The following is a 13,372-nucleotide window of genomic DNA, read 5'->3' as shown; positions in this document are numbered from 1 at the left end:
TACACCTTGGTTCTAACAAGTATTCTGTGGGGATCCAATTAGAGAACCACTGAAATTGATGATCTTGAAAGTTCTCTCCAGTCTGCTTAAAGACAATTTTGTATACACTATGCTTTGTATGGAATCTCCCAGATTAATAGCATGCTTTAATTAAACTAATAAAATGTTAAAAATGATAAAACCGTATCTTTAAAATTACAATGTACCCTCTGGAGGCAAGGCACAGTAAGCACAAGGAAAGGAAGGAGAAACATTTCAGAAAAAAATTTTCTTCTTCCCTATCTTGACAAAACCAATCCAATTTCTGGAATACAGGTAAGAAAATATATTATTTATGTATAAGCTCACCTTAAAGATAGTTTCTCTGTAATAAATGTATCCCATGTATCAAGAATATCTGAATTTCTGAAACACTTTTATTCTTAAGAAAGCAAAAGGTTTTAAACATTAGAGTTTCAAGCAAGACACAAAAACCTTAGGCATGATCATTCCATACAAATGATACTAAATACGGCCATTTCGCCTGCTCTTTAAAAAATAATTTCACTTCAGTTTGCCAAAATAGTTTACATTTCAACTAATTAAAAGAGCTCCACTTTGATGTCAGTTTTATTGTACTTACTAAAGTGTATCTGGAGGACCAATAATAAGGACTTCCCATCGGTAGAGATCATTGTCATCTATTAAACCTGCTGAAAAGCCTTCCACTGGATTTTTGTTGAGTTCTGTGGAGAAAGAAAAATTTTATCAAAACTTTAAAATTAAAGTACATAATTTTCACCCAATAGATAAATTACAAAACTTGAATATAAACCTTATTAAAACTATTAAATGGATATACCTGGGTCCACTAGCAAAATGCTACCTGATGACCAAAACATTTCCAACTCTTTAACACAAGGAAGCAATGGGTAAAAGTAAACTGCCCAGAAAATCAATTTCTAATGCCCTCTTACTTCTAACCCTGGTTTCCAGCTAGGTTCTTACCATTCTAGGTAGCTCTACAGTGCTACGGAGACACAGTAGTGTAGAAAGCTTGTTAAAATGCAAATATCCAGGCCCATCCACCAGAAACTGTTTTGGAGGGAAATTAAGCCAGTACTTCTGGCAATTCTTATGCTGTGATCTTTAGGATACACTTTCAGAAACACCAACAGAGTGCCTAATACCTTTGCATTGGAATCTGAGCTTAACCAACCTTCACTTATACTAATAATTGTATATCTATCTGACAACTCCTCTGTAATCTTGGGGGATACACACCTACAGTGGATATTCATGTGTATTTAATGAGGTATAATTTGCATTCAGTGAAATACACATATTTGATACATATTGATGTATGTTTACACCTCTGAAGCTATCATCACAATCATGATAGTAATATAAAAGTATATATATACATACATCACCAACTGGTAAGTCAGACAGGGAGCACTGACTGGCTGAAATTGTAAAGTGGAGACAAAGCCAACAAAAGAGAGGAGCTCAGAAAGAACTTGCTGGGAGTTTTAACAGGTTTGTAATTCTCGTAATTCCTGCCATCCTCTTCAAGGAGCTCAGTCTAACAATATAACTAAGTGTACTACAACTCAAAGTGCTATAAAAGACTGAAAAGTGTATTGGTAACTGAGAAGAAAATATTAATTTTTTTGAGGAATCAGAGGTGGTGTTATTTCAACTAAAATTTAACACCCCAAAATGCCAGTGAAACACAGAGAGCGCCAAAAGTGAAAGTTTATTTATATTTAAACATGAATGGCTTCTTTTCTCAAAATTTAAGGGGAGTTTTTTTAGAAGTCTAATATTTTTGCCTAACAGGCAAAGGAGACTTTTATAAATAGTTTTAAATCAGTACTGTATTTCAAAAAACAAGAAATGCTTTTTAACATTTAAATAGCTAGTTATTATAACACATAAAAAAGATACTGAAAATGGAAACATAGGAATTACATTTTAATCTTATTTTGTTTATGCATGCAAGCATTTACTGAGTGCTAACTACAGGAAGAGCTGAAAGTCCCACTTTTACTATCAAGTGAGAGACAGGGTAGAACACAGACAACTGCAAAACAGTCAGTTACTTTCTACACAGAGTTATCTCATTTCCAATCTTTTTCTAGATAAACACTAGATAAACACAGACCATTTCTCCAACATTGTACACAAAAGTCTTGTGGATGATTCTATAATTTACCTAGAAATCACCTAGTTGTTGCGTTTTCTGTCAGAAGTTTCATGGAGTTTTATAAATGTAGGTGGGTAAACTCTGAAATTAGCATATATGGTAAGAAATTACCCTTGAAAATTTTCTTACACTTCTCATAAAGTATGTCATTGCTTCTTACTTTTGTAAATACACTGTAAGTCCTTAAAACCTTTTGCACATTCTTTCAATGCTTTTCTTCCACGGGTGTAATTGTGTCCTCTGCTTGTTTCACATAATACAAAAGCCCTGCTGAAGAATGTCCAACACCTCACTTTTGTCATGGCTTTTGCCCCTACCACGAGTCCTCATAGGTCTAGATCCATGGATATTCAATAGGTTCGATCTACCTATAGTTACAGATCAGTAGTACCATACCTTTATGAATGCTTCCTTCAAAGTCCACTTCAAATAACACCTTCCTCCATGAGGCCTTCCTTAAGTAATTTACCAAGTAATCTTTTGACTACTGAATTATTAATTATACTTTAATTATACTATTAATTATACTTTTAGTCTGCACTACATCACCTAGCACTTAACTATCAGCTCCTGATTCACACAATGTGTGTAAATGCTCCAGAATTAATACAGGAATTGAGGGGCACAAAAGAAGGACACATTATAATCATGAAGAGACAGTAAGAGCTTCTAAAAAGAGACATCTGAAATAAGACAAAGGATTTGGGTGGGGGAGGTGCTAGAGTTAGAGGAGCATATACAAAAACTTGAAATATAGACATCAGTATGTGGCTGGAACAAAGGGGCAGCATTAAGCTGAAACTAGACAGAAGGAACTGGACAGCAAAGAGCCTTTGTAAGACAGGTAAGCTTAGGCTTTATCCAGAGGGCTATGATGATGAACCTCTGGGTTTGTGTTTTGTTTTTAAAACAATGAGGTAACCTCATAAGATTTCCATTTTCAAAAACCAATTTTGGAGTATGTGAAAGATGACATAGAATGGAGCCATGGTGAAGACAAAGAAAACAAAAAGGAAGCTAGTAAAGTAATCCTGGAAAGTGTACCATTAGTATATGGTAGTGGGAATAAAGATGGAAAACACGGATATGTAGGAGACAGAATAATCAATCAAGCTTGGTGATGTGGGGGTTAAAATAATAAGTCAAAAATCACACACAATTCCTCAAAGTTAACCAGAAAGCTCCAATATAACCCAGCAATTCCACTCCTAGGTATATACCCAAGAGAAATGAAAACATCTGTTCTGTTCACATAGGAAGTTACACACTAATGTTTATATAGAAGCATTACTCATTAATAGTAAGAAGGTAGAAACAACCCAAATATCCATCAATGAATGAATGAACAAACAAATTATGGTATATACATACAATAGAATATTATCAGCCATAAATAGAAAGTTCTGATACATGTTACAACTTAAAGGAACCTCAAAAACATCAGGCTACTGAAAGAAACCAGACACTGAGGTCCCATATTGTATGACTCCTTTACTATATCCAGAAAAGGCAAATCCAGAGACAGAAAGCAGAACAGAGGTTACCAATGGATGGGTGAGGGGGTAATGGGGTATGAGTACTTAATAGGTATGGGAGGTGAGGGGTTAGGGAGTGTTAGGATGATGAAAAAGTTTTGAAACTACAAAGAGATGGTGGTTGCACATTGTGAATACACTAAATACCACTGAAATGGCTAATTGTCTCAGTAAACACCTCTGAGTTTGTGGTACGGATTAGGTCATTTTTTGGAAAATTTGGGTAGTGTTTCTGATTGCCAATGGTCAGACTGTCCTGGCCTCCCTAGGCTCAATTCCTAGAGAGAATATTAAGAAGCTTTTATAAAAAATAATTATGACACAAGTGAAAATTTGAAGACAATAGTAAAATAATATTAAAAATATTAAATTACTGTTAATTTTTTAAGTATATCTTTATTGATTTCAGAGAGAAGAAGGGAGAGGGAGAGAGAGAAACATCAATGATGAGAGTCACTGATCGGCTGCCTTCTGCACACCCCCTACTGGGGATGGGTCACCTGGGTCATAGGTCAATGCTTAAAGGATGAGCCACACCAGCCAAGCTATTGTTAATTTTTTAAAGTGTGGTAATGGGGTTTTACCCTTATTTTTAAGAGATATAGAATTATTTAGAGATACTGAAATATTTACAGACAAATGATTGTGATGTTTGGGATATGCTTCAAAATCATAAGGGATAGGAGTATTATTATAACTTTAAAACTTTTCTCAATGCGAGTCTGAAAAACAGCCTGGCCCACATGGCTCAGTGGTTGAGCATGGACTCATGAACCAGGAGGTAATAGTTTGATTCCCAGTCAGGGCACATGCCCAAGTTGCAGGCTCATTCTCCAGCAGGGGGCATGCACGAGGCAGCAAACCAATGACTCTCTGATCATTGATGTTTCTCTCTCTCTCCCTCTCCCTCCCCCTTTCTGACTCTCTCAAATCAGTAAAATTATATTTAAAAAAAAAAAAAAAAATTTTAAAAAACAATGCTAAAAAGGCAATTTAATGTAGTCTAAAATAATGTCTGAAAATATTTTGTTGCCCTGACCAGTGTGGCTCAGTTGCTTAAGCATCGTCCTATGCACGGAAAGGTCGCCAGTTCAATTCCCAGTCAGGGCACATAGCCAGGTTGTGAGCTTGATCCTCAGTTGGGGTGCCTGCGGGAGGCAAATGATCAATGTTTCTCTCTCACATCAATGTTTCTCTCTCTCCCTTCCTCTCTCTCAAAATCAATAAAAATATATTTTTTAAAATTATTTTGTCAATAACATGAAAATATTCACTGAGCCTCAGCAAAAACACGAGGTCTCAAAACAATAACATACAAAGACCCAAATACTGTCATTTTATACTTGACTATTAAGGAAATAAGCTACTTTAACACTGTGAATATACTTTGCCAAGACCAAGTCTAACAGCTACAAAGTCGAATACAAACTGGTATTTATAGCCTAGCACTGATTTTCCTTTATGTCTGGGTGGTTGTAGTCTCCTGCTCCAGGGAATGTGCATTTCTGTCAAGTTTATTTATATAACACACAGCTGGCTGTAAGGTACATTTCTATAAAGTGACTATTTTTACACTGGCTTCATTTTGAAGTTTTGAAATCACAGATAGGACCTTTTATCCGGAAACTAACTAATTACTCCTAAGTACTGAGATGGCTTGTCAAAATAATTTTGACCTTATTATTAGAGGAATAAGTTGCCATATTACTTTAAAACATATAAATCACCACAAACCCAGTCACCAAAATTAACTGGGAAAACATTCCTTTCCTGCAAGCTTCCATTAATTATTATTTTAAAAAAGTAATATATCGGTAAATAACTGCAAAAGTCTATTTATATTTCCTCTATTGATTTTAAGATGCATCCATTTAATGATTTTTACGGATTTCTTATAAATTTTAAAAGTTTAAAATTAGGGTTGTTTTTTTTTTAAATATATCAAGCCATGGGCTAGGGATAAGGCTGGCTAATTTCCTAATCTAAATCATTTTCAACTCAGATGGGTTCCTTATACAGTGCCTGAAAAACCTATATATAGAATATGGAGCAGATAAGATATCATGCAAAGATTTTGCCAATATGCTTCAGAAAATTTGCTTGGCAGAATGCAGGACCACATTCCTAAAATTACACTTAAGGAAGGTCTGCTGCCTGCAGTATTTCACCTTGCTTATTTCCTCTTCAAACACTTAAATCTAGAGGCTCTTCAACATTAAGTCTTAAACATGTTGTTGCTTATGGTTAAAGTAAATACAGTAGCACTATCATATATCTCTGTCAAGATTTGCTACAGCAGGAATTCCTCACAGTACAGAAACTGTTATGCCTAGACACTATAGTCTGTAGTTTTATATAAAAACTCCAACCTACTTGGTTATCTCATTTATTTTTCAGAAACAAATTTGATAAAGACAATTCTGGGGGGGAATTCTTAATTTAATTTCACAAGAGAAAATATGGGACATAGTTTTGAGCACAGAGCATAGTATTATGTCAGAACAGGGTTTGGATGCCAATTCTCTCACTAGCCTTACATCTTGAGACCAAAAATAGATTTGTTTAAGATGTAACTTTTAACAGATTTTAGCGAATAGGCCATATGTTGGAAAAAACACTGTAGTAATTTTGCCAACATAAATATTATATATCTACAAGTATAGTCTACATATTTAAATCCAAGAGTCACAGCTCGTAAACAATCTTCTGCGAATGACTAGCACGTGATCACACCGCATTGCACACAGTAATTGTCCTGTAGCATGGCTTTTTGCAGCAGTTTTAACACCTGCTGGCCAATGTTCCCACGGGTGCTAAGCCACACCACAGCAGTGTGCATTTGTTTACTTGAGGTAACTGGTGAATGTGCACATTTACTAGACCTATTCAGTATAAATTTAAAATTACAGTAATACATATAGAAACTTTTCTATGGAATTATTTTCATACATACTTCATTTTAAGTGCACAAACGTGTCTACATAAGTAAAAACAGGTAAACTAATTTGTCAATTCTTAAACGTTCTAATTCAGAAAACCTTTCTTATTTTGTATCAAGGTTTTACTATCATTTTATACCTTAAGGTCACTTAAGTATGGTATCACTAGACACTTGGCTTCTCCCCCTACTTTTTTCAATTATACTTTCACAAAACACATTTGTACTTTCCTTGTACATTTGTAGAAGTATATCCTAGAACCTAAACTCCTGTTAAGTTGAATTGTGAGTCAAAGGAACATGCATATCATCCATGAAAAGTTTATTTCAATTTATATTCCCAGAAACACTGTGGGTATTTATTTCCCTTCAGCCTTGTTAACACTGGGTATTATCCTTTCCCAATGACCACTGACAACTTATATAATTACCTATTTATATTTTTTGCCCTTTTTTCATGAAGTGATTCAGCTTTTTCTTACTGATTTGGGTGAGCTTTTTAAGCATTATAGCTCTTTATAAGTGCCATTTTTGCTCTAAAATGTTCTTGATTTTTGGTCTTTTTAAGTTTTCATTTTCAATATAAGTTTAAAAAAACAACAAGCTAATTTTCTTTCTTGACTGCTCTTTGGTTTGTCATGTTTACTAAAGCCTTATTCCCTCAAGTTCAGATCAAAACATTCTTGATTGGTTTCTTTTAATGAGCTTATCTGTTTTATTTCAACTATTGAATAATTGGCCAGTCATGTTCCTCATCTGTAAAATGAGGATAACTGTCTACTTCATAAGGTCTTTTTGAGGAATACATTCTTGCATGCACGCACAGTGTCCGACCTAGTACCTGGCACACTGTAGGCACTCAAAAACTATCACAACTTCTTCATAATTTATGCAAACATAAAGATATAAATGGAACTCCCATCCACCTATCCCCATATATCCCCAGTTGTTCCAGGGAATTCTATTAAATAACCCATCTTTTCCCCAAGATCTGAAAACTAGCTATTGGTAGATCTCAGACTTGAAAGCAGGTCATCAAACTCTAAATTTGCTGCTTCTTTCCACTGCAGCACCGAATCTTGGCTTTGGTTTCAGACCTATCTACAATAGCATTTCTTTATAAAGTGTTTAACTCACCTTAAAATTGATAAACTAAAATAACCCAAAATGACAGTGTCCATTCTTTTGTTGTACACATAAATTTCTAAACTGACTATAGAGTACCTCAAAAAAATTCCAAATAAATTATTAAAATGTTTATGTGAAATTCTTCAGATTTTCTGCAGTACTCATTTTCAAAATTGGAAAAGTTTATTTTAGGTAAGAGAAAGAAGCAATAACTATTGTGTTTGAATCTTTTAAAAAACTATTCATAAAATAAGCCCTGGCCAGTGTGCTTAATGGTTAGAGCCTTGTCCTTCCCACCAAAGGGTCGTTGGTTCGATTCCTGGTCAAGGGCACGTACCTGGGTTGCAGGTTCGATCCCTGGCCCCGGTAAGGGCAATATGGAAGGCAACCAATCAATGTGTTTCTCTCTCTCTGTCTCTACCCCTTCTTTCCACTCTTAAAACAAAGCCAAAAAAACAAAACACACAATGGAAAAAATATATATATTCAAAAAATAAGAATTGATTGTGTATGCACGCACACCTGTGTTTTAAAGTCTCTACCAGCTTTTCAATGGATCTATAGATATAATAAAAACTAAAGACAAATATTACACAAAGCCCAGGTAAAATGTTTGATATACAGTAAAGCATGAGACTATTTCCAATTGAGAAGAAGAGCAGATTCCTAAAGGAATATATGAAAAAACTGAATTTAACCCCAGAAAATAAAAAAGGAAGCACTGAGGCTAGAGGTAGATGGCGATCAACCATTTAGATGGAAAGTAAGTAATTCTTAAAGTAATCTAAGGAGCTGGATCCAAAACCAACAGAAAATATTTCCTATGCTAACTAGTAGTTTCGTTTAACTGCATTCCACTAGCTTTAAAAGGATGGGGAAAAACAATTTCACAAAGAAATGAGAGGCAGTAACATGTGCCATTAAATGAAGGTTAGGACGCTATATTAATTAAACCATGTAATGTTTGCCTTCCCATTGTCCTCTCTCATACCCCCTCCTATTTCCATGATAAACTCCAAACTCAAAGTTATAGAACTGTATGGAATTTAGAACCAAATGCACCTGACATTTACAGCAACCAAACTTTAATCACTTAAGTCAGCAGCCAGTGATTTACATTATACAAATCTGAGACACTGGCATGCAAAAATCAAACTCTCTTGCCCTGGTCAAGTGGCTCAGTTGGTTGGAAAGTCATCCTGTACATCGAAAGGTTTCAGGTTTGATATCTGGTCAGGGCACATACCTAGGTTGCGGGTTCAATCCCATGTCGGGGCGCAACAAGAAGCAACTGATCAACGTTTCTCTCTCTCTCTCTCTCAAAATCAATAAACATATCCTTGGGTGAGGAGTTGAAAGGGAAAAAAAAGGTCAAAATCTCTTGTTGTCTCCTTAACTTATTCATAAAATATAAAATTTTTTAAAAGCTATATGTTAATGTTAGATTATCAATCTGAATTACCAGTTTAGTGAAATTTAACTTTTAATTATCAATGAAAACTTTCCAGAAGTCAAGACAGTCATATCCATCCTGTGCTTACTTGCACTGTAAGCAGAAAGTTCTTTCATAGTCTTCCTCATAAAGAGCAGGCAGGCAAATATTTTAAAATTTGTTTGTTAGGCTTAATATACATCTCTGAGTTTAAAATATTTCATTATGGATGGTGCTAAATTTGAATTAGCGAGTTCCCTATTTATAGTTGTTTTAAATTCACTACAACTACAAATAATATCTTGTATTATATATAATCTGGTAGGCAAAAATACAATTTACTGCTATTTTATTATTAAGGTGAGCTTTTTTTATGTGCTAATTATAATAAAATAACATGCTGTTCTAGTCATTTACCTGTTTCTTAAAGATTTTCATCTTTTTTAGTTCGTATTAAGTAAAATTATCAATTTTTAAATATTATATTCAGATAGCTATCTAAGCTCTTGTTTCTAACTTTCAATTGATTCTCTGGATTTTTTTTCTTTTCAATGTTTTGATTTCAGAGAGAGTAAAGGAGGGAGAGAGAAACATCAATGAGAGAGAATAATTGATGAGCTGCTTTCTGCACACCCCCTGCTGGGGATTGAGCCCGAAACCCAGGCATGTGCCCTGACAGGGAATTGAACTGTGTTTGCCTGGTTCATGGGTGGATGCTAAACCACTGAGCCACTGGGCAATTCTCTGGATTTTTAAAAAATAGATCATCACTTGGTAACATTCTACTTGGTTTCTTTGTTTGTATTACTTGTGTTTTACTTTTTGTCTTGTTTTCCTGCATTGGCTAGAACATTACCAAAAGTAGTGATATACATACTTTTATTATTTATATGTATTTATACCTACTGTTGATTCCACGCCATCATTATTTATGCATTAAAGCAGTTTCTAAAGTTCTAAGTTGATTGTTGTTTGGTTTGTTTTTAAAGATCGAGCATGAATGGGAAGCTGAATTTTTTCAAATGCCTTTCAACATTTGTCTACATGTTATTATTGGTCCATAATCATGGCATTGTTTCTTCTTTAATGTATTAATATATAGTATTAGTAGTAATATGAATACATTATCTAAGCAATCCTAAATAGAATCCCATTGGTCATTTACTACACTGCCAGTTTCAACTTGCTGAAACTTACCGAGGATGTTGGCATCTATAGTGGGATTGGTCTAAAGTGTTTCTATGCTGTCAGATTTTTATATCAGGGTTATCAAAGACTCAAAATGAAACACGAAGCTTTACAACCTTTACAACAGAGTAATTAAAACAAAGTGGGATGAATACCAGAATAAACAGGTCAATGGAACATACCGAACGAAAACAGGCTCTTTGGAAATTTACAGAATTGTCCATTGGGGGAAGGGGAATAAATCCAAAACTTATACACAAATTATACATTTATACATAATATAACATTTACCAAAATAATTGATTCTTATTTTTTTAATTCTTTGGCTGGACTAAGCAAGACATGAAACTCAAACGTCATAAAAGTCAGAGTGGCAGCTTTGTCTACATAAAAATGTAACTACTTGAACCACAGGAAAAAATTACTTACATATGACCAAATGTTAATCTACTTTTAGTGCATGGATTTACATAAGAAATACTAAAAAAAGGCAATGCAAAAAGTAAAAACTGAAACGGGTAACACAAATGTACAGCAGTTCCTCCCTTATCCGCGGTTTCACTTTCCAGGGTTTCAGTTACCTGTAGTCAACCTAGGTCAGAAAATAAAAATTCCAGAAATAAACAACTGATGTTTTAAATTGCATGCTGAATAACATGGTGAAATCTTGCACCGTCCCGCTCCATCCTGCCCAAGACACGAATCATCCTTGTCCAGTTATCCATGCAGTAAACGCTCCCTTCCCACTTGTCACTTAAGTAGTTGTCTACAGTAGTTATCAGACTGACTACAGTGCTTTGCTCAAGTTACTCTTATTTTACTTAATGGGCCCAACACAGAAGAGTAGTAGTGAGTTGCAAATTAGGATATGCCTAAGAGAAGCTGTAAAGTGCTTTCTTTAAGGGAAAAGGTATGTGTACTGGGAAAAAAACAGTATATATAGAGTTCAGTACTGGAATGTATCCCCCACATATAAGGGAGACTACAATGAGATGTTCTGACTCATAAATGCACATTAAAATACAGAGTTGATTCCTGGTTCTTACACTATTTCCTCTAAGTATGCCCAATTCCCCTCTGGCATAAGAAAGAAAAATAATCTCACCAGCAGGACGTGCCAGTTCCAATCCAAGATCTCTTCCAGAAAGGAAAACAACAGGTGTGATTATGTGTAAATAACAGTGATATACTGCTACTAATTCACTGTCTGGTCTATCTCCACATCATGCCTTAAACAACTCCTCAAACTTTTCCCTGAGGTGGTACTATTAGATTATGTTTCTCTAATTCTAATTACGGTTTGTCTCCTTTTTTTCATTATATCATATTAGCCAAAGAAGAGAACCCTACTGCCTAACCAGAAATGTCATACATGGAATATAATCTTTACTAAAAGGCATGTTGGACATTATAGTGGTTTCCACATTAAGGAAAAATGACTTCTAAAAAAAATTCTATCTCCAATGAAAATACAGGTGAGCCTAAGTAAGAGGCCTAGAAAAGCACATACACTCAAAAAGTTGGAGGTAATAAAGCTTATTAAAGAAAAGAGAAGCACACTGGCCAGTGTGGCTCAGTTGGTTGGAGCATGTTCCCGTACACCAAGAGGTGGTGGGTTCAATTCCCTGTCAGGGCTCGTACCGGAAGCAGCCGAACAATCTCTCCCTCTTTCTCTCTCTCTCAAATCAATAAAAAATAATAAGAAAAAGAATAAGAAAAAGAAGAGAACCAAAAGATAAGAGCTTGACTATGACCACACCTCTCTCTACCATACATAAGACCTTCTTTGCAAGAGAAATAAAAATGAAGGTAATAGCCCTGGCTGGTGTGGCTCAGCTGGTTGAGCTCATCCCATGCACCAAGAGGTTGCTGGTTGGATTCACAGCCAGGGCACATGCCCAGGTTGCGGACTCAATCCCCAGTAGAAGGCATGCAGGAGGCAACCTATCAATGATTCATCATTGATGTTTCCACCTCTCCCTTTCCCTTCCTCTCTCTGAAATCACTATAAACATTTTTTTTTAATGGGCAAAGGACCTGAATAGACACTTCTTCAAAGAGAACATACAGATGGCAAAAAGACATATGAAAAAATGCTCATCACTATTCACCAGAGAGACGCAAGTTAAAACTACAATGACATATCGCCTCACACCTGTCAGAATGGCTGCCATCAATAAATCAACAAACAAGTGCTGGCGAGGGTGTGGAGAAAAGGGAACCCTAGTACACTGCTGGTGGGAATACAGACTGGTGCAGCCACTGTGGAAAACAGTATGGAGTTTCGTCAAAAAACTAAAAATGGAACTGCCTTTTGACCCAGTGATCCCACTTCTAGAAATATATCCTAAGAATCCTGAAACACCAATCAGAAAGAATACACGCACCCCTATGTTCATGGCAGCGTTACTTACAATAGCTAAGATCTGGAAACAGCCCAAGTGCCCATCAGTAGATGAGTGGGTAAAAAAGCTGTGGGGCATTCACACCATGGAATACTACACAGCTGTTAAAAAAAAAAAAAGGAGGGTCTCGTTTTACCCTTTGAGACTGCATGGATGGACCTAGAGATTATTATGCTACGTGAAATAAGCCAGTCAGAGAAAGACCAGTATCACATGATCTCACTTATCTATGGAATCTAATAAAATAAACTTACCAACAAAACAGGTTTGAAGGCATGGAACAGACTGACAAATTTCAGAGGGGCCCGGGGTAGGGGAATGAGAAGAGATTAACAAAAAAATTTATATACTTATATGCATAGCCCATGGACACAGACAATAGTGTGGTGAAGGCGTGGGGCGGGGTAGTGACTGGGTAGAGGGGGCAATGGGAGGAAAAATGGGGAACATCTGTAATACTGTCAATAAAAATACAATGTATTTTTTTAAAGTGGCATTGCAAAGCAAGTTCTGAATTGTTTCAGAGGTTTTAGAAGTGTTAGAATGCATAAATAAAAT

General features: G+C 35.5%; 1 protein-coding gene across 1 annotated transcript in view; it reads right to left on the bottom strand.

Annotated features, from left to right (window-relative positions):
• UBE2G1 (ubiquitin conjugating enzyme E2 G1) overlaps nucleotides 1-13,372 on the bottom strand; it is an 88,260-nt gene that overhangs the window by 28,136 nt on the left and 46,752 nt on the right. Inside the window, exon 2 of the mRNA XM_016200954.2 lies at nucleotides 623-725. Within this exon, the coding sequence (XP_016056440.1) occupies nucleotides 623-725 (103 nt within the window). The remainder of the gene's footprint in view (nucleotides 1-622; nucleotides 726-13,372) is intronic.

The sequence above is a fragment of the Miniopterus natalensis genome, chromosome 17 (genome assembly GCF_054644295.1).
Source record: "Miniopterus natalensis isolate mMinNat1 chromosome 17, mMinNat1.hap1, whole genome shotgun sequence".
In the NCBI taxonomy this organism is placed as follows: Eukaryota; Metazoa; Chordata; class Mammalia; order Chiroptera; family Miniopteridae; genus Miniopterus; species Miniopterus natalensis.
The sequence above is the reverse complement of the archived record's forward strand: the minus strand, read 5'-3'. Positions and strand labels throughout refer to the sequence as shown.